Source organism: Paramisgurnus dabryanus, chromosome 9 (genome assembly GCF_030506205.2).
Source record: "Paramisgurnus dabryanus chromosome 9, PD_genome_1.1, whole genome shotgun sequence".
Lineage (NCBI taxonomy): Eukaryota > Metazoa > Chordata > Actinopteri > Cypriniformes > Cobitidae > Paramisgurnus > Paramisgurnus dabryanus.
In genome coordinates, this window is record NC_133345.1 from 40,559,091 (window position 1) to 40,581,560 (window position 22,470).

General features: G+C 35.3%; 2 protein-coding genes across 5 annotated transcripts in view; one reads left to right on the forward strand and one right to left on the reverse strand.

Annotated features, from left to right (window-relative positions):
* Positions 1–5,544: 5,544 nt before the first annotated feature.
* pgr (progesterone receptor) lies at positions 5,545–14,878 on the forward strand. The gene is made up of 8 exons (XM_065265095.2): positions 5,545–6,537; positions 7,406–7,515; positions 7,976–8,092; positions 8,526–8,831; positions 8,921–9,065; positions 11,140–11,270; positions 11,725–11,882; positions 13,464–14,878. Exons 1-8 carry the CDS (start codon positions 5,756–5,758, stop codon positions 13,614–13,616), a joined length of 1,902 nt encoding a protein of 633 aa, XP_065121167.1. The 5' UTR covers positions 5,545–5,755; the 3' UTR covers positions 13,617–14,878.
* A 716-nt stretch (positions 14,879–15,594) lies between these two features.
* arhgap42b (Rho GTPase activating protein 42b) overlaps positions 15,595–22,470 on the reverse strand; it is a 141,558-nt gene continuing 134,682 nt past the window's right edge. For all 4 annotated transcript variants that reach the window (XM_065265130.2, XM_065265129.2, XM_065265128.2 and 1 more), the window contains one exon: positions 15,595–22,195. In XM_065265130.2, coding sequence (XP_065121202.1) covers positions 22,107–22,195 — 89 coding nt within the window. In that variant the 3' untranslated portion in view covers positions 15,595–22,106. The remainder of the gene's footprint in view (positions 22,196–22,470) is intronic.

The following is a 22,470-nucleotide window of genomic DNA, read 5'->3' on the forward strand; positions in this document are numbered from 1 at the left end:
ACACAGCAGAAAGGATTTTATAATAGAATCAAAATGAGCATTATTGGCCAAGTGTGCTTTTTTACAGGAGCTCTGGATCCATATATGACCAGATAGAAAGAACATTTAAATAAGTGAAAGTGTGATATATGGACCATTTCACCGAAATGCAAGAAAACTAACTCTAAAATACATTTTATTAAGCAAAGTGTTAATCTAACACTAAAATTTAAACGATATAATTTAAAACATGAATAAAAACTACAAAGAACAATGAAAAACAGCATATTTTTCCATCCCTGCCCTCTATTTCGATACTTTACCTTTAAAGGAACAGTATGTAAGAAATTTATATCAATTAATCATTAAATGGCTCTGAAATGTCACTAGACATTAAGAAATCATTTTCATTTCATATACTTATATCACTCACAACAGCTGTCCGGCCAGGATATTGTCATTTTAAAAGTGGAGTTGCAGCCCTCAACTGATGTTTATGTTGTCGTTTGGTATATTGGCCACCAGCTGTGTGATTGCAGTACCAGTTTTAGCCACAAGTTTTGTTATTGCAATACCAGTTTTGGCCACAATCCTACATACTGTTCCTTTAAATATAAAGCATAAAATTCTTTAGATATCTTTATTTTTGCAACTTTGCTTTAAATATTTTTAACATTGAAAAAGTCATTATATTTTAGATAAAATTCACATTTTAATCATGGCCCCAGGATTTCACTCACCCAACAAGTTCCACTCTCTGAAAAGTAACATTTTGAAGAGGAAGTGACATCATCTGGTTCTTCGTATGGCCATGTGAAGATCAAAAGTTACTTTTCTCATTTTCTTTTCTGTATATTTTATGATATTGATGCTATGGCTGTGAATGCAATCCTAATTGTTTGTCCTGTTACCTATATTATTTCTTTGATGTTATAGGTTAATTTTCAAATAAAAAATGTTGGTAAATTACTACAATTTGTTTATTGTCTATTAGCACATATTAATTGCAGCTATATTTCATATATGTACAGTATGCAGTTAATCTGTGTTGTAATGTGATATTTTTTATGTTCATAGACGCTACAGTGCATCGGCAACTCTTTTGTGTAAACAAAATGCCCCTATTCAAGTATTGCATTTGTTTTTTGTTTTTTTTGTACAGCGTAAACCCAAAGTGATTTTACTTTACTTAGTTAAGTAGATTTACATAATTTCAATATGTGTGAAATTTACTTGAAAAATATTAGTGCAAAAACTTGAGTAACAAAATTAAGTTAATTCTACTTACTGTTTTTTTTTCGTGCACCAGAGTGCGTGGCACCTCCACATGTATAGTTTATTGGAAAAAAAATCCTGGAGGTAGTTTCAACACAGTTATGTTATTGTATATTTTGGGCCAGAGTTTTCTTTTTGAATAGATGTCTTTCGGTGATTATTTGAAACCCGGTTGCTGTGGGTACTGCAGTTTAGTATTTGACTCAAGTCTCACAGTAACAGGCAAGGCTGTTTGTTTCTTAGTTCAACCTGACCTCTCAAGAGTCTCACACCTTGTTTTCTCACCTGCCACCGGTGTGTCGTGCGCGGCCCACATACAGATCAGATTTAGCCGGTGCTATTACTCTGCCTGGAAATGAATGAGAATCAGTGGAGAGCAGAGGTGAAGAGCTTTTATCAGCTGTGACCTCGACAGCACGCTGCTTGACTACATACGTCATTTAAAGAAATACTGAGAAATGCATGACCTCATCCAAAACATACACGAAAGCTTGTGATTACCTATTGTATAACAGATTAGATAGGGACACGAATCTCATATTACTATATATATATATATATTCACTTTGTATCAGTGTTTATTTTGTGTTATTACACAGTTTCTGTAATACCGTATTCATATTGTTCAATTGCAGGATTCAGCGAACAGGCTTTTTAAACATTGACCATTGCTTACGCAGTGGTTCTCAAACGGGGGGCTGTGACCCTGTGGGGGGCTATGAGATGGTGCAGGGTTTTTTGACATTTTTTAAAAACGACATTAATTTATCATAAATTCAGTGTAAAATTAACCAACAGCACTACATTGTATACTTTTATATGTTTTGTTTCATTCAAATTCTAAAACTTGAGATTGTTTCATGTCATGAATTTTCTTTGAGAGAGCCGCAGATGGATGCATCCTACACAAGAGAGGCCACCGGCCGTAAGTGATGGTGTGAAACTAACCACACATCTGGAAAACTACTACATAGCTGTAATACCTGTAGTCATATTCTGTCTATTCATATAAGCTATAATATGAACTTAAAGGAATATGTTATGTTGCTTTAAGTGTTTTTTATAATAACCAGAATAAAAGTCTTGTAATCTTGTCTTGAGTCTTGTAGTAATAACCAGAATAAAAAAACATTTTCTATGCCTTCAGGACATTTTAAATATATGGCACAAGACGAGTGGAGTTTAGCTTAGTTATACCCAATAGAATATAAAATAATCTGCATCTGGGTTTTGAAGAATAAATTCATTTCATTTTTGGGTGAACTATCCCTTTAAACCCACATAATGAAAATGTTCTAATCTTGTAGCATAGGATGCATTTCTTGTGTGTTTTGTGAGTTTGATGCGGGTATCTCATTGAATCAGTTGTCAAGGTGACCAGAAATAATATCTGTACAGGCAGGAGGAGGACGGGAACATCATCCTTGGTCACTTTGACCCACTCAGAAGAAGACATAGATGTAAGTGTATGAGAAAGGGGCTTTGAATTAGATTTTGGGCACAGGAAAATTCAGTCTGATTTGGGCGGTCGCTATTAGAAGCTGTTGAAAAGATTTGATTATTGGTCCTTACAGCGATAGTGATTGTGGTGATCATGTGACGTAGGTGATATCATGCTGCCAAGCCTAACTGTTAACAGTAACTAAGGCTTTTATGTTTTCCTCATTGTTGTAAGGCACTTTAGATAAAAGTGTCTGTTACTGTCTAAATGTAAATGCGGTAAACTAAAAGATCAGTTCACACACATAAGGTAACAAGTATACGAGTATAGGTTTTGTCTATATTTCACTTGAAGATGCTAGTATATTGCATCCCAGAGTTGATGTTTTGAATGCTGTCCATCCCACAGATCTTTCATTTAATGATGCACAACAGGCTCTTAAATAGGACTAAGATCAGAGGATGATGGTGGTAATACCTTGATTTCTGTCTTATTTTATGCCCATATTAATTAAAATAGTCAGTGGTGCTATTTGCACCATGGGATGGTGTATTATCCTCCATCAAAGTAAATTTATTTCAGAAGACATGATACCCTTCATATCCCAATGTGAAAAAAACATATTTTTAAGAACCCTGAACATCCTCTTGATGTCATTTTGACCCCCTCAGGGACCCTAAAGGGACCTAACATCTTAATTCCCTATTCACCAGGACCACGTGACGTCACTGTGTGTCGTCGCTGTTTGTGTCCGGTCACAGCTGCGCATTCTGTTTTATTCTATAGTAGGCAGCCACAACCAGATAAAGAGCAATAAAACACTCCAGGAGGTTCACAACAAGATTACAATTTGCCCGGGATATGTTGTGATGTTGGCTGTAACAACAGTCGTCAGAGAAACCCTGAACTACAATTTTATTCTATTTCAAAGGAGTTAAATCGGCGGAATAAGCCTTCAAAAGTGACCAAGGATAACTTAATTTCTTGCCTAGTAGTATATAATAGTTCACTGATTTTTGTTTAGGTCAACCAAATATAATATGTTATAGGAAATAATTTGATTTTTAAAATAATGCACACTTTACTCTCTTTAGAAAGATCTTTTTTTTCATACCCATAACCCATATTGCTTGAGAAGTACAACTTGCTTAATAATTTGGAACAGCATATTTTGTATATTTTTCAAAGTATTAAAATACCTTTTAAACATTTATTTGATTAAAATAGAATAACATCCACACTGTCATATAACCGAGGGTAAAATAAAATTTGTAAACTTACTGACTGTATTGGAAAAATAAACAAAATGGCATGTGCATAATAATTTTGGAAGTTTCATCGGATGCAGTGACACAATGTTTCCAACTTGATGTGTTTTGAATGGATTATGGTTGAAGCACACTTAATTTCCCAGAAACTTAATCTTGACTGCTCGTCTTTGTGTAATAAACGCATCAAGGCGTTGGCATTAAATTTCGTGTTTTTACCTCAGACAGACGATTTCTTGTTGCAGTTTTAGTGTTCCGCGTTCTTCTCTCGCGCTGGTGTGTTAAGCTTTAGCAGCGCTGCACAGATGTATCAGTGTATGACATCAAAGTATCGCGAGAGAGTTTCGAGATCAGTGCTCTCTCACAGAACTTCACGTAGATAAGTTTGCGCAGTGCTGCATTAATTAAAATACGCACGTGCCACCAGCTGGACAGGAATGGGAATAGCTTTTACAGGTTTGAAATGTATGTAATCTGTCAAAATGCTTTCAGATTGCTAAAAAATTCCGCCAAACCCCAAAAGTTTAGTTTAAAGCGACCTCTGATCAGCTAACAAATATATACAGTACCTAGCCTACGTTTAATTTTACACAGTAACATTAATTTCTATAGCTGATGATACATTTATCAAAGAGTTGAACTAAGGTCATTAAGGCTACTAGATTTTTTTTACTTGTTGCAGTTATAGTTTTAATGATTATAATAATTTAGGTTTTCACAAGGCCTAAAACAGAGATAGAACTTGTCAATGATTTCCTCGACAATTTACTAGGATATCACAAAACATTGTTTATATTAGTCAAACATAAAAAAAGTAAGATTATTACTGATTACCAATTTGCAATGATTTTATTTAATTAATTCAATTTTATGTTGGGTTTTAACATATGTAAATAATCCTTAAGTGTGGAAAATTGCCTGTTGTGAAAATGGGTGGAAAATGATGCTTTGGTGTGAGTAAAATAGGCTTCAAAGGGCAAAGCGAGGTCTTAACTGCTCTTCTGGAACTAAGCACAGAAGTACATGGTGTTCACATTAATGAGTGAGCTCAGACAGAGATGAATGTAAAACCAGCCCATATTCTTATTTAAAAAAAAAAAAACAGACACAAAGGTCACAGACAGCACAACGCCTGCATGGATGCATTTCATCCTAAAATGATGAATTACAAATTGATTGTCAAAGCCACAGCATGCTGATAAAAGCAGAAGGACATGCTTTCCCCTCCCATAGGCTATGTGCCGAACACCCTCCGTGGACCTTGTAGGAATATCTGGGCATGTTGGATGACATTTCACCATTTTATTTTATTACATCATTTATAACCACTGCTTCTCCATAATGACATTTCTGTGTTTTAACTGGATGTCCATCAAATTTCAACACCAGACTGGGTTTGATTATATTTCAGTGAGTTTTATTCAAAGGTTGAGAGGTTTTTGTATAATTTGCTAAAAATTACTTTTTTTTAAAGGTAGACAATTATTTTGATTTCAGTTTGAGGAAAATTTGAGAACATATAAATATAAATACATTCAATATGATATCAAAATGTCAAAATGCAGTCTTTTTGTATTAAGGATTTATAAAGTATATTGTTGAGTGATTGTAGATTTAAGGATAGGTGACAGGAACAATTTTGTACAGCCTCCCACCACAAGGAGGAATACTTGGAGAAGCTTTTATACTGCTACGCAACACATCATAACCTCCGACCGAATCTTGAAAACGCATCTCGTCGAGCAGATTTGCGGTTTTAACTCTGACTAAAACACGAAAAACCCATAATAAAATGGACACTGTAAACACTTCCATCGCCGATTCCACAGAAATGAGGGAGGTAAGTGATTTAATGGAGAAATATACGGACGAGATGCTGGCGCACGCCAAAGTCTCCGTGCGTAATTTTGGAGAGTCGGGGTCTTTACGCAGCAGCGCGCCTGGATTAAGCATCGACCCCGTGGCTCATCTTTCTGTCCTCGATTTGCCCCTCGGCACCAAACCATATACCGATCACATGGATGATTTTCTAAAAGTCGAACCCGGACAGTGGAGCGTAATATCAAACAAAGCCCTTAAAGAGACATTTGCACCGGAGAGCTCATCCGGGATGAGCGCGTTTATCAAAGACGAGCAGGAGCAATCCCTAATCATGGAGCCCCCCAACAATGACTTCGACCTCAGCGCTTTGGATAGCTGCTGCGAACCCGAAAACAAACAACAGTGTGGGTACATTGAAGATTCAACAGCGTTGCTTTCATCTCAAGGTGCCCAACAGGTAGTAGTGGACAGTTCTTCTAACTTTCAACTGGACGTGAGTCAGTCTAACGCATTGGTTTTGCCACCTCAGAGGAGAGCATCGCCTTCTCTCGGTAGAGCTATGCTCAATTTCAATGGTACGAGCGCATCTCAAATCATGTCCAAAACGGACATTTCTAAATGGGTGGTCCAGCAGTCTCCTGCGGACTCTCAGTTCTGGTATCAGTCCGCTAATACGAATGAAGAGCACGCAGGCTACTCATCCCCAGATGGTTTCATTCAGCATTCACAGGCAGCCTACAGTTTGTTCCCAGGGTAAGAATAACATTTTATAGTACATTTACTTCATCATTATTGAATATGTACATTAACACATTTTAGATTTCATAAGCAGTAAATTCATTTTAAATGGATTATGGTTGAAGGCCATCTCATTATTTATCCAAAAGTTTATAAAAACCCCAGGGGTGCATTTGGAGTAAAGGTCAGAACGTGCAAAACATCCCAAAAATTATCTTTCCTCACCCTCATGTTGTTGTAAATCTGTATGAATTTGTATATGCTGTTGTACAGTATATAACACAAAATAAGATATTTTGCCAAACTGTGTGAACTGTGTGATTACCATCATTTGTCAAAATATCTTCTTTCAAATTCTTCACGACTGCCACAATTATGATGAGGTCCACAGTGTTGCTGCGTAAAAGCAAACACGCCATTAGGGGGCAGACACCAAAAGTGCAAAGGGCGTCTACTAAATCTGTTACTTTTCTTCTTGTTATTTGCCCACTTAACTCTGTGGCAGGCAGCCCATAAAATTTTATTTATGCAAAAATGCCCCCCAAATGTATGCCTGTGCCTAACATAATAGTTCATCCTAAAATAACAATTTTGCTGTTATTTAATGATGCTCCAAACTTACTGTTATTGCCTGAAAATCTTTGCATAACTTTCCATTTATGAATTTTAATGAGAGCCATGGAGATTTAATGTCAGATGGGTAAGTAATCACATAATGAGGTTTCATTTTAGGATGACTGCATTAGACAAAAAAAAAACAACGAAGTGGCTTTTTTCTTAATCATTTATTCAATTCCTTTTAAATCATCTGATCTAAGTAGTTGTTTTGTGATTGTGCTGTACAGTGCCATCCAGACAACATTGTCGTCTTGTTTACATTTAGGGTAACCTCTCAAAGAATGTGTGTCATATGTGGAGACGAAGCGTCCGGTTGCCACTATGGAGTTCTTACCTGTGGAAGCTGCAAGGTGTTTTTCAAGAGAGCCGTGGAGGGTGAGAACAAAGGTTTTTGTGTGCTAAATTACATAATGTATCAAAGTGGATGAATAATTGCAGTGTTTGGTAACATATTGTTTTACACCGCAAGTTTAATATCATGTTTCAGTGATCATGAGTCATACTGTATAGAGTTTCCCAGCAGACGGTAATTATCATATGAACCACCGATCACAATGTTCCTCCTCCCAAACCCTTGTTATTCGTCTTATCTTTGAGGATAGATATGTAAGAGTCACTGTGTCTGACCATGGCCATGTCACTCTGCCCTGTCAGCCTTCAAACCAATTCACTCAACCTCCTTGCTCTTTTTCCTCTCTCCCTCAGTGCCCATATGATCATGGTTTCTTTAAAAATACTGAAATTATTTCTCTGTGTGTTTGTGTTGTCGCATTATTTTTTACACACTTTCATTTGTACATCATAAATATATTTCCCTGGATTTTCTTTTGCGTAGGTCACCATAATTACCTGTGTGCCGGACGCAATGACTGCATTGTTGATAAAATCCGGAGGAAAAATTGTCCTGCGTGTCGTCTTAGAAAGTGCTACCAGGCGGGAATGATGCTCGGAGGTATATTTGATAGTTTTCAATAAACCTCTTGTTTATATATTAGACATAATATATGGAAAATGTTTCATACACGTATCTCTGGAATACTTTATTCTGATTGGTCAGTGTCTCCTGTATTAAACCATGCACTCTTTTATTTCATACAAACACAACCACTTATTTTCTTAAGCTTCTTTAACATAATATGGTACCAATTTTCTAAAAGGCAATGCAAGATTTTATATTATTGTGTAAAATATATTATTTCCTAAATTACACAAGAAGCTATACATAAACACATTTATTTCAAGAAACGTTAATTTAAGATCAGTTAGGAGATTGTTTTAACCTGTAGTGACTTGTTGAAGTTCAGTATGCGTGATAAAATAATCAAGCCTTTGTTTTGAACCACCGAAACCTTGTATGCTCACTAAAGCACATTGGTGTGTTTCAGGTCGTAAGATGAAACGCTTCGGAGGTTTAAAGGTGATGGGTCTGAGTCCATCTCTGATGTTTCAGAGTCCTTTGTCTCTGATGACCGATTTTCAAACCGTGTCCTCCCTGCCATGTCTCCCGGCCCTCCGTGAGCTTCAGTTGTCTCCACAGATGATCAGTATTCTGGAAAGCATTGAACCGCAGGTGGTTTACTCTGGTTTTGACAACTCGCAACCGGAGGTTCCCCACCTTCTCCTCAACAGTCTTAACAGACTTTGCGAGAGGCAGCTTCTCTGGATTGTCAGGTGGTCCAAGTCTCTTCCAGGTACCCAAATAAACATCTCATTTCAAATAAGCAATGCAGTACTAAAGGGTTAAACACGTTTATTTATCTCTTTATGTTTATCTTTATAGGTTTTCGCAGTTTGCACATTAATGATCAGATGACACTAATCCAGTATTCCTGGATGAATTTGATGGTGTTCTCACTGGGCTGGAGGACGTTTCAAAACGTCACCACAGATTATATGTACTTTGCTCCAGATCTCGTCTTAAGTCAGTGAGTAATGAAACTTAACCAACCCTTACATGTTATTCTGAAATCTGAATACATTTACACTGATATGTTTGAGATTATTTTTTGCTGGCGTTTCCCATCAAAAAGTGTAATTTATGGCATGTGTTAGTTTGCAATCCCTGCAAATAGAATGTCCAAAATATTTACAACAAATTTTTCAAACCTCTCCCCATTTGCCATCACGTCCCAGACTTATTCCAATAGTGGACCCTGGCTTGTTGGGATGCTGAAATAAGAGCACTATGCAGTCCCTGTGTTTGTTTATATTTTTAAATACACAGAATAGGGCGGCACAGTGGGTAGCACTTTTGCCTCACAACAAGGAGGTCCCCGGTTTGAGACCCAGCTGGGTCTGCGTCATCACATCAAAAGGTCAAGCGTGATTTATACGAAACTACTGCTCCAGTGTCTTCAAGTGTGGAGAAAGAGGAGCGTTCAGATGTTGTTGTATGTGGAATGATACTAATTAAAGGAATAGTCCATTTTCTAAAAAAAAACAGATAATTTACTCACCACCATGTCTTTCTTTGTTCAGTCGAGAAGAAATTATGTTTTCTGAGGAAAACATTCCAGGATTTTCTCATTTTAATGGACCCCAACACTTAACACTTAACTCAACACTTAACATTTTTTTTAACAGAGTTTCAAAGGACTATAAACGATCCCAAACGAGGCATAAGGGTCTTATCTAGCGAAACGATTGTCATTTTTGACAAGAAAAATAAATAAATGAAACTTTAAAACACAACCTCTCATCTATCTCCGTTCCTGTGATGCGCCTGCGCGACCTCACGTAATACGTCATCACGTCAAGAGGTCACGGATGACGTATGCGAAACTCCGCCCCAGTGTTTACAAGTGTGGAGAAAGAGGACTGTTCTGACGTTGTTGTTTGTCGAATGATACTAATTAATGTCTTTGTGTCAGTTTATTGTTTAAAATGGTCCGCAAATGTGCATTTCACATATGTAACACGTGACCTTTTAAGTCACTACGCAATTACGTGAGATCACGCTGGCGAATCACAGGACTGGAGATAGACGAGAAGTTGTGGTTTTAAAGTGCATATTTTTTATTTTTGTTGTCAAAAATGACAGTCATTTTGCTAGATAAGACCTTTATGCCTCGTTTGGGATCATTTGGAGTACTTTGAACTCTGTCAAAAAAAAACTGTTAAGTGTTGGGGTCCATTAAAGTCCATTAAAATGAAAAAAATCCTGGAATATTTTCCTCAAAAAACATAATTTCTTCTCGACTGAACAAAGAAAGACATCAACATTTTGGATGACATGGTGGTGAGTAAATTATCTGGATTTTTTTTAAGAAAATTGACTAATCCTTTAACTAGATAAGACCCTTATGCTTCAGTTGGGATCGTTTAGAGCCCTTTGAAGCTGCATCGAAACTGTAAACTGCTGAGGTCCAATAAAGTCCATTAAAATGAGAAAAATCTTAGAATGTTTTCCTCAAAAAACTTAATTTTTTCTCGAATGAACATAGAAAGACATCAACATTTTGGATGACATGGGGGTGAGTAAATTATCTGGATTTTTTTGGAGAAAATTGATTAATCCTTTAAGGTTATAGTGGTATTTAAAGGTTTAGATAGACGGCAGCTTTCCCGCAAGTGGGCGAGAACGTGGACACGCCCCCAAAGTTTGAGAGCAGAGAATCCTGCCTGTTTTTCCAAGATTTTAATAGCATATTTTATTTACTTGACAGCCTTTTTATCATTCAAATGTGTCTGGGTGGTTAATAACAAATTTTTCTGTGGTGTGACAAAGCCAGAACACATACTTAATATCACTTTACATGGACTTTGATAAAGTACATTTAAACTAAAAAGGCATGTTTAACATTTAGTTTGACCTCTCGACTTGGACAAACACCATTTCTTGAACTTTCATTTACTGATACTTTCTTACTTGTTTGTATTTCAAGTCTTATTTTGTACTGTGATAGAAAGTCCTTGGCATTTTGTCACGGATCTTGATGGCTACAAATAAACACAAAAACCAACACAATTGAATATGTTCATATTGCTGTTTAATTTCAGTGATCAGCTGAGGAGATCTCCGATCTATGACTTGTGTTTGGGCATGCAGTTCATTCCACAAGAATTTGCCAACTTGCAAGTGACCAAAGAAGAGTTTCTGTGCATGAAGGCCTTAATGCTGCTCAATACTGGTAACAAAATACAACTCTCACTGACCAGAACTGTTGATAAGATTTCAGCAAATGGACAGCCAGAACTTGAAATCGGCTGTTTATAGGTTTCAAACAAAGTTAGTTATGCATTCCTAGTTAACCTTTCCCAAGCAAAATGGCGAAGCACAGCCTGTCTCCGCATGTATTTCGTGTAAAACAAGAGATTTGGAATTGTTGCAACAAAGATAAAGGGTTGGCTATGTAGGCGTCTTAAAGGGATAGTTCACCCAAAAAATGACAAGTCTGTCATAAGTTACTTCAAGTTGTTACAAACGTGTATAAATGTCTTTGTTCTGCTAAACACAAAATATATTTTGAGCAATGTTTGTAACCAGACAGAATTGGATCACAACTGATATTACTTTAATAAATCTATAACACTGTATTGCTTTAGTATGACCTCCATCAGTAATGTTTCCAATGTGTATGTCAGTTCCTCTTGAAGGATTAAAGAGTCAGTCGCAGTTTGATGAGATGAGACAAAACTACATCTGTGAGCTGACTAAAGCCATCCAGCTGAAGGAGAAAGGAGTGGTGGCCAGTTCTCAGAGATTTTACCATCTGACCAAACTAATGGACTCTATGCATGAGGTACATAGCATAAGTAACACACACGCACACACACACACACACACACACACACACACACACACACACACACACACACACACACACACACACACACACACACACACACACACACACACACACACACACACAGCCATGTATCCTGTTGCCATGGTAACGTTATGAAGTGACATGGTTATGTGACGTGACGTGAACATAATTGAAATGCTCCAAAAGCTGCAAACAGTTTTTGCAAGTTCCCCCAATTTTTTTAAGTTTCATCACATAAAATTGCATAAATATCCGGCATATTCAATATTTTTTACGAAAACTTGCCACAAGATCAAGGATTTTTGCCCGCAACAATCACAAAAAAGCATTTTTCTGGAAGGAATGATAAATATACAGTACAGGATATCTTTAGCCACTCTTACAAATCTGTAATTGTCTTGCATAAGAAAATATCAAATATAAAAATAACGCATATTATTATAATTTTGAAACATTGTACCAAATTATTTTGAGAAAAACATTTATGGACAGATTTAGTTACAGTTTGCACAAGTGCAAAAGCCTCTTTTGCTGATATAAACTAAAAAAATATATAAAAAATGTATAACATTTTATTTATGTATCTTTATAATTTATTTATAATATAAAAATATCAAAAATAAATAAATAAATAATATATACTGTATTAATACATGCATGCACAGTATATATACAGTACAAAATAATTAGTGCACAAACATGTATTATGCAACTTTTATTTTGAATGCAAGTAATGGCGATTAATCTTTTGACAGCTCTATCGTCAATTGTACCGGTTATTAAGGAATTAGATTTTTGGGCAAAAAATTCCACTGCCAATGCGATTTACTAAGGTTTGCAATTGGCAATTTACTCCTATTTTTAATGCAATGATATCAGATACCCGATGATAAGTGGTTTGTAGTCTCAGTGCAGCTACGTGAGCACAGCTTGTTAACATTGGCATCACATGATCATAGTTCAATACTGTAGCTGTTTTCTGTAAGGGCTTAGTGTTCCATTATGGGTTAATGTGTTGAGGTGAGAATTATTTTGTTTGATTAATTTTTTTTCAATGTAAAATACTTTCTCCTATTCCAGTTTAATATGCAACTCCGTCTGATATGTAATCTTACAGCGTAGCCAATAGTGTGAGTCAGGGGCGGGACCATCTTTGGTGTCTGACCAATGGCAGATGGGGCGGACACGGAATTAGGAAAAATAATTAATTTTATTTACTGTATAATAGATGATCTAGTCTAGATCAGTGAAATCTTGTTATGTACTGTACTGCAGTCTGTAGTAATGCCAAGAAAAAGTGCCACCTTAGCTTAATCACTTACTTTAGTACACAAATGATGTGTGATGTTAGTACAAACAATATTAATTTGACCTCAGTGTACTTGTTAACAACAAACCCAAACTAAAGTAAAACTAACCGATAACACCCCAAATTATATAACACCTATCAGATCTATAATATAAAACAACAAGTCACAGCACATCACTAATGAGTCACAAAACATGATAGGATAGCTTTAACTGTGACATTGACTCGTCTTTATCTTCATGTAGATTGTGAAGAAGGTCAACCTCTACTGTCTGAGCACATACATCCAAGCAGACGCCATGAAGGTGGAGTTTCCTGAGATGATGTCAGAGGTCATCGCATCACAGCTGCCTAAAGTTCTGGCCGGCATGGTCAAACCCCTCCTCTTTCACAAGTGATGTCATAACATCCAGATATATTATTTTACAATGCTTTATGTGTACGACACCCAACTTTGGTGTATCGTTTTAATCCTAATTTACATTTACTCAAGAGGAGGCCTACCAGTACCAGTATTTATTTCACTGTGCCTGGATGACCCTATGATGAATGTATATTTATTGCAATTGCACCCAAAAAATTGGCAGACCAGTCCAACTGATAATGGGAAGAGTTATTATTATATATTAATTATTACAATGTTTATTGTATAGACTGGGGCCAGTATCTATGAAAATATAATGATTGAGTTAAAAGTCAGGTTACACAACTGTCTATAAAAATTTGCATCCAAAAATCCATCATGAACTGTTATGAATGTTTTTATCTATAAGATCCCAATATCATCAGAATTTTCTAATAGTTGTTGGGTAAACAAGCAAACATGATTAAACCAGTCAACTGTGTTTAAAAAAAGTTTTTCTTTAAATAAATGTCATGTGTTTGTACACAATTCAGTAATATCTGTTAGCTAAAAAACACCATTTTGTTGATGTGAAACAGCTGATTTGTGATGACAGCAAGAGTCAATAGAAATAAAACTGAAATAACCTTAATGTTCACAAATAAGCATTTATAAAAAAAAATCAGTGTGACAACTAGCCCCGGTCTCCAAATCATATATGTTTGAATCCCTTATGGTCTCAGGTTGAACTTCTAGTAGGTATGCGAGTGCTCAGTTTTTTAGAATTGATAATTAATAAAAATATATACATGTATTATAATGATAATCACCATAATTTACCAGCAAAAATACAGGAGTTTTTAATCGAAGCAGAAAATCCAAACCAGACATTTGTTTTGTAAAAAAAACACCATAGATATTTTACCAAACTAAAGATATTTTACCATAGTCTAAATTATAAAGACAGAATATAACTTTTATAGTATTAAATTGCTTTAGCTTTTAAGACACTTGCAAAAAATATTTCTGAATTTTTATTTGACAGTATATATATATATATATATATATATATATATATATATATAGTCATAATTGTGCACACATATCATTTTATTCATTTGTATCATTCGGTTTAATTTTTAAATGTACTTTTTTTGTTGTTAATGTTATTTTATTGTAATGTAGGCATCTTGGAAAAGTTCCCGAGTGTGAGGATAAGGAAATATGATCTATCGCTCATGTATTATACAGTAAAAGAGAACGTTCACATTTTTTATGGTCTGATCTTACAACTTATCCAAAACTAACCTTCAAATATCCTCCTAATGCCTTGTGATTGTACATTTACTTTGTCAAATAAAAACAATGATTGTGTAATCTGACTGGCAATATAATTCAATTGCACAGGAGCTTAGAGATCATATATTGTGTACACTGCAAAAAATGACTTTCTTACTTAGTATTTTTGTCTTGTTTTCAGTACAAATATATAAAAATTCTTAAATCAAGATGAATGAATTTAAGTGAATTTGTGCTTAAAACAAGCAAAAATATCTGCCAATGGGGTGAGAATTTTTTTCTTGAATTAAGCTTTTAAGAAACACAAACTTATTTTTAGATTTTTTTAGAAACAAGACAAAAATGCTACTTAAGAAAGTCATTTTTTTTGCAGTGTACATACTGTAATGTACTGTTAAAAGTAATAAACGTTTTACACTGTATACATGTCAACTGACTAAAACATTCCCATTGGAATAGGAAGCGCTATTAAAAAAAACAAGAGATTACATTTGGAAAGCATTTTGGAGCTGATAGCATTTTGGAGCTTAACCTTGTTGATGTATCTGAAGGGAGTATCAGAGCATCATTAGCAGTCAAGGTCACACAGCTCTTGTGCTTTTGATTGGAAAGTACACCGAGATCTTGGCAATAACCTCGATTCAAAATATTTCTGACGTCTTTTACTGCTAAGGGAGAACGTATATTGATTTAGCTTTAGCATCTTTTTCATGCGAGTCAAGAACTGAGTCTCATTTTGCAAACAAATTTATTGGCGGACAAAAATTACATGATTCACAAAATAAAAAATCATATTTATATATAAAACTTGAACATTTCAAATGTATATTGCTTTTATGATACAATTTTGTATGACTGTACAGTGCAGATGACATCACATAAGTTCACACTGTAGTCCACATTTAAAAAAGGGGGATGTTTGGACCGTACCACATTTAATGTTAAGACAGCTGGAAGATTAACAAACACGGAAACTGAATCTAAAAACATAACTGGACTTTTTTGCATTAGTAAAAACTGATGGATACAAAAATAGTGAATGCCAAAACTTTTTTAACCACCCCAATTCTTATTTATCACAACTGTCCAGCAAAACCCTCAGTTACACAAATTACACAACCCATTACAACCTCTAACTTAAAGGTGTGAATGTGCGTCTGCATGGTAAGAAACTCTTTCCACTTAAGTTTGTAAGTTTTATCAACTTGAATTTACAGTTCATTTCAACAATTTAACATACTTTTTAAGTTTTGACTTGTGATAAGTTTGTAAGATTAAAAATAAATATAGGAATTTATTACTGGTCACAACTTGTCACAGCCCCCCATGCTGATAGTGATCAAAGACTATTGTCACAACTGTTTATCCAATACAGTGGGGGTTTAAGGTGGTTTTCTGATTGGTCAATTTGAATGTATTTTGTTGGGTTTGGTCAAGTACAGTGGGGGTTAAAGGTGATCTTCTGATTGGTCAATTTGAATGTATCAAGTTAGGTTTAGTCACATGGTCAAGAGATAGAGGATAAAGGTCAATGTTTTTATGAGCTCTGGGCTTTTTGCTTTGGCTTTTTGGCTTTTGCATTGGCCTTTTCCCTTTCCTTTCTTCTTCACTGGGGTTCAGGCCATTAGGCCCAGGTTCCAGTTCTCTTTCTTCTAAACTTTCTTTCTTTCTCTGTTCTCTATTTTATCAGGTAATATCTCACATACATTGGAAACAGTCAATTGTTTGTATTATTTACCATTTCATGCATTTATAGTGTAACCATTTCAACTGTAACTTTAAGTCAGTACTGTAATTAAACCTTTTCATTTACAAATCTGTTGTTTAGTTTTGATTTAGTGTTAACACTTAAACGCTCCATATTGCAATACAATATATTCGTACTCTAGCAACGCTCTCAGACATATTGTGTCAGAAACCCGGGAACGATTGCAGTTTTGTTCCCCTTCTGAAACCTGGGATCCCTTACAGTTTGGTGGCCCGTACGGGGATCCCTTGCGGTGAGTTTTCTGAGTTTTACTCTGATTGATCAACTGAATGAGGACTTTATCACGGTTAATCCTGTGAATGTGTTGAAGGCCTTCTGACCACACAGTGGGTAAGTCTGTTTAATTGTTTCATGGCATGGTTAGTGAAATCTCCATTTGCATGAATTGTATGAAACAGAAGAAGGACCTTAAATATCCTAACATTGTTGTACAGTTAGAGATTATTTCAGATTATCTCCTCGGGGATGGAAGGGAGTAACTCCAGTAATGATATATTGTTTGATTTATGGAGCGAGAAAGTTGAATCTACACTTTATAAATTATATAGAAAGGGTCTGGATTACTACGCTACCACTGATGATATTCTCACATGGTGGCGCATGGTTGGTGTTGAACAAAGAAAATCCAAACATGCTGACACCATTGAGGCTTTGAATTTCATGACGTGCAAGCAGCTACGTAAAAATACTGGAATTATTACGTCAACCCTGAATGCTAAAAGTGATGAATTGGGAACCAAAAATGCTGAATTACAAAAGTCAGAGGCAAAGATCCAAAATCTTCAAACTCAGATAGATCAACTATCATCTGAGCAGTTAGCCCTGGCTAAACAGTGTGAGAAATATAAAGACATTATTGCAGATGTAAGGGCTAAACTAATTGTGCGAGACACTAAGTCTCCCCAAACGCTTAACAGCAATGGGACTAAAAAAGATGCTACTTGTACTAAAGAGAATGTATTTTCCAGAATCCAGAAAAGTGTTCCTATTTCAGCAATTGGGGTGATGCATCAACATGCTGGAACAGAACCGCATGATGTGAATGAAGCATTAGAGAGTCACAGACCTCCTGAAACTCCAGTAGAACCAAGCTACAAACCCGGTGGCAAAATGAACAGGCTTTGTAATTCCTGTCATAAAATAGGCCATACAGAGGAGAAATGCTGGTCACTGGGCAGGGGCAGACCTCCACCTTATTATTTGAAATGTAGGAAATCACTTTCTAAGGACAGATGTAAGCAATCTGGTTTTGCAGGTAAAACTCTTACTGAGTTGACTGCATTGTTCATGCAAGGACTCCAGCTGTTAACCTCACTTGCTAGTGGCTTAGCAGCCAGTTAGCATGTGTTTAACATTCTCATAGATGATCCTGTTTGCATTTTCTGATTTGTAATTGCTCGTAATGCATTGTTGTTTCTATAGAACACAAATTCTAGTTGTTTGTTGTACTGTATGTACACATAGGCTAATGAAGTTAATTTCTTAAAACACTTGACTGTTTCCACTGTAAGTGTTAGACAAAACATTTAAGTGAGAGGTTGTTGAAGCTACATGTATTCTAGACCAGTCGTCTTGTGTTAATGGAATAACTGTTGCTCTTGAAATTGTCTACCAGTTTCAAGTTGTATGTGTTTCTATGTTGAAAGATTTGTCTCCTAAGTGGTAAACTCTGCTATTCCTTGTATAGCTGCAGTAAGACCCTAAAGAGGAGCACAAAAATGCCATGTGGCTACATTGTGTTATATAATTGCATTAATGAAAATGTTTTACCTCACAACAGGATCCAGTAGCACTTTTATCATGCTTCCTAACTAAAAATACGGGTGTGAGAAGATTTACAGAGCCAGATTACAATCTCATACTTATAATATCAAACTGGCTCCCTGTTTTAACAACAGGAACAAATTTGCATCACAATTTTATCTTTCTCACCTTTGTTGCAGCATGGTATTCACACATAGCCTCAGTTAAATTCAATCCCATAGCAAACAAAATTTGCCTCACATCAGTCATTATTTTAAACTGTCTGATGTCAAGCATCTGTTTTGGTTTCTTTTCATAAAGTTTGATAAGTTTTATGTCTCAAGTATTGAAATCCTGATAAAGAGTTTTTTATGTTTAATAATTTCATTAATTTTGCTATTATTTTGACATTTAATTTGCTTTTTATGTAAGACATTTAAAACTATCATGTTCTTTGTTTTTATTTTGTTCATTTCATTTATAATGGTTACACTGGAAAATTAAGATCTTTAAATATCATGTGGTTACACTGAATATATTGTTGTTATTGCTTCTTATGACAAAGTGGTTTGTTAAAACTAACATTGGTTAAGTTTAAAAAGAAGCATTTCATTTACATGTTTCTAAAACCAATGCAAGAGCTTTTATTAGTTTTTCTTTTATTCTCACCTTGACCATGTTTTAATGTATTTGACAGGGATTTAAGGCTGAAGACCAATCTGACCATTTAAAAGTTGAGTAACAAATGCCATATGCTTTGCTGTATGTTGTGCCATTTGCTTAAATCAGAGGATTCCTGCTGTTTTACATCTTGGGTGTTGCCTCAAAGAGAAGGACAAAAGTGAAGTCCCCCTTCAGGGCCTGTTCTTGTGAAAGTGTGAAGTATCGATGGAAATCTGCATAACTATGAAAGGTGCAATTCTATTCGATGAAGCCTTTCATGCAGGGCTGAAAGGAGAAGGACGTCTTCAAGTCTCATCAACCAGCAACCAGTTTGGACAATAAGTCTGAAGATGACCACTCCACACAACTGAAAGCATAATCTTATGAACTGTGTCATCATGGATCTTTCTATGTATGGCCCATGTTGCCAAAGGGCGGATTGTAAGATTAAAAATAAATATAGGAATTTATTACTGGTCACAACTTGTCACAGCCCCCCATGCTGATAGTGATCAAAGACTATTGTCACAACTGTTTATCCAATACAGTGGGGGTTTAAGGTGGTTTTCTGATTGGTCAATTTGAATGTATTTTGTTGGGTTTGGTCAAGTACAGTGGGGGTTAAAGGTGATCTTCTGATTGGTCAATTTGAATGTATCAAGTTAGGTTTAGTCACATGGTCAAGAGATAGAGGATAAAGGTCAATGTTTTTATGAGCTCTGGGCTTTTTGCTTTGGCTTTTTGGCTTTTGCATTGGCCTTTTCCCTTTCCTTTCTTCTTCACTGGGGTTCAGGCCATTAGGCCCAGGTTCCAGTTCTCTTTCTTCTAAACTTTCTTTCTTTCTCTGTTCTCTATTTTATCAGGTAATATCTCACATACATTGGAAACAGTCAATTGTTTGTATTATTTACCATTTCATGCATTTATAGTGTAACCATTTCAACTGTAACTTTAAGTCAGTACTGTAATTAAACCTTTTCATTTACAAATCTGTTGTTTAGTTTTGATTTAGTGTTAACACTTAAACGCTCCATATTGCAATACAATATATTCGTACTCTAGCAACGCTCTCAGACATATTGTGTCAGAAACCCGGGAACGATTGCAGTTTTGTTCCCCTTCTGAAACCTGGGATCCCTTACAAGTTGACATAACTTAACTAATTAAGTTAAAGAATTTTAACTTTTTTTAAGTTAAAGGAACATAAAAATATATGTTGATATAAAAAGTTGAAAAGATCAACCTTAAAAATTACTTCAATTAGTAACAGCTCAAAAAAAAAATTCAACTTAAATTGTTCATTTAAAGTATTTTTCACATATAAGTTGAAAATATATATAATGTTTAGGTGTTACCAACCGAAGTAATTAAGTAACGTTAATCCAACTTTTCCCTTTTTACAGTGAGTTGCTATAAATTATAAAAATAAAGCTTACGTTATTTCAACTCCGTTTTTGTCTTCATTCCCTGATTGCAATTATAAATAATGATTATTATGGTTAAAGAAAATTCTCATTGATTGTTTTTCATTCATTTTTGCAGGTGACCTTGTACTATGTGTTAAATACAGTTAAATTAAAATAATTGAATATTTTTCCTTGAAAAGACATTACAAACATTTGTCATGTAGACCTTCAGAGATGCTCACATGGCAGGATGCTTTGATTTAAGTGAAATGTGTCAATCATCTTACATTTTTACGGCTGAGGTTTCAATTAAACGTCTTTCTGTTCATTTGACAGCTGTTAGGCAAAAAGTGGTGCGTTCGCGCCATATCATAATTATCGTAATTACAAGCTTTCAACGTGTATAAAGCGCTCGTGTCCTCGTACACTTGGTAATTACAGCTTGTGAACTGGGAGTTTTCTGAGAGCTATGATTTGTACCACATGACCGCAGCAACCCATGCGGAAGCACTTCCAGTATGCCATTACTGTTACTTTTGCACTTTCTGTGCTATGTAATATTTAGCAGAAGCATTAAAATGTAATTTAATGTTATAATTATGTATTTTACAGTATTTTATGTATTTAATATTGTTACTGTTGCTACAGAAACAAGGATGTGAATATCATGTGTTGTCATCTCAAATCAGTGTTAATTACGATAATGCATAAACACAGTAAAGGCACTTTAACTAAAATAAAAAGCAACCAGTTTCTCCAACCTGATGCATTTGATGACTAAACTACAGTATTTGAACAGACAGCAGAATTAAAAAGAACAGGTGCTTCACACGTTAACACGTCCTGATCTTAATGTATGCAAATTAGAGCATCACGGGATTCAGTTTGGCTCCAACAAGCAGCTTACAGTTTAAAATGTATTTATGCAGAATTACAGCTGTGATTTAGACATTACACATTCTTGTGCTGTACAATTAAAGCTTGCGTATCATACAGTATATAGAGCCGATTTCACAAACAAGGCTAAGATTAAGCCAGGATTAGGCCTTAGTTAATTTGGGACATTTAAAGGGATAGTTCACCGAAAAAAATAATTTACTCACCCTTAAGCTGCTTCAAACTTGTATAAATTTCTTTTTTCTGGTTTATTATACAAAGGAAGATATTTTGAAGAATGTTTGCAACCAAGCAGATGTGGGGCACCATTGCCTTTCAAAGTAGGACAAAATAATACTATGGAAGTGAATGGTGCCCCAGATCTGTTTGGTTATAAACATTTATTTTATTAAGAATGTGTTTAGCAAAACAAAGAAATTTATACAGGTTTGAGGGTGAGTAAATTACAGAATTTTATTGTTCATGAGACCAATAATTGCTTTAAGTACCTTGATTTTATATATGTGTCTTGAAAAAAAAACATTACTGGTATGCACTTTGAGCATATTTTAAGTTGTGTTTTTTTCAGCTTAAAAATGCTTTTTAGTCTGGGACTAGCCTTAAGCCATGTCTGTGAAACCGGGCCCTAACCTCTTATTATTCAATATCACTTTTTGATGTCACATGAGCTATGATTGATCCCTTAATGCTTGTGATATACTAAAAGCTTTAGATCGGAAAGTGATGTTGCCATGGATACCATGAAATACTCGTCTTCGCCTGGGTGATTTCACAGGAAGACCACGTAATTTTCAGGAATGAGTCCTGTTTTCCCTTCAAATGTCGCCTGGAGCCAGCCGGGTTCCACTGAGGGATACACTAAATACAACACAAACAACAAAGGAAAATTAATGTGGAGAAGATTTGTGAAATCCAAATTAAAGTCTCATTATCTAATGATCTAAAGATTGATTTTAATCTTTAACATGACCTTAATCAGTCAAAGATTATATTTAATATTTTGATTATATCTTCACTTGGGTTTTCACAGACTGGGTCACATTTATTGGCAAGGAATTATTTAAACAGTATAAATGTTAAGGATATGACGGTGCAAAGAAACAATGAAACCTGCGCTATCCAGCATCCAGCAC

Excerpts from the sequence above, each read along its gene's own strand:
- pgr (XM_065265095.2), top strand. The coding sequence starts at position 5,756 with ATGGACACTGTAAACACTTCCATCGCCGATTCCACAGAAATGAGGGAG. Across the intron at positions 8,832-8,920 it reads GTGGTCCAAGTCTCTTCCAG|GTTTTCGCAGTTTGCACATT; the intron begins GTACCCAAATAA and ends TTATCTTTATAG. Across the intron at positions 9,066-11,139 it reads CCAGATCTCGTCTTAAGTCA|TGATCAGCTGAGGAGATCTC; the intron begins GTGAGTAATGAA and ends GTTTAATTTCAG.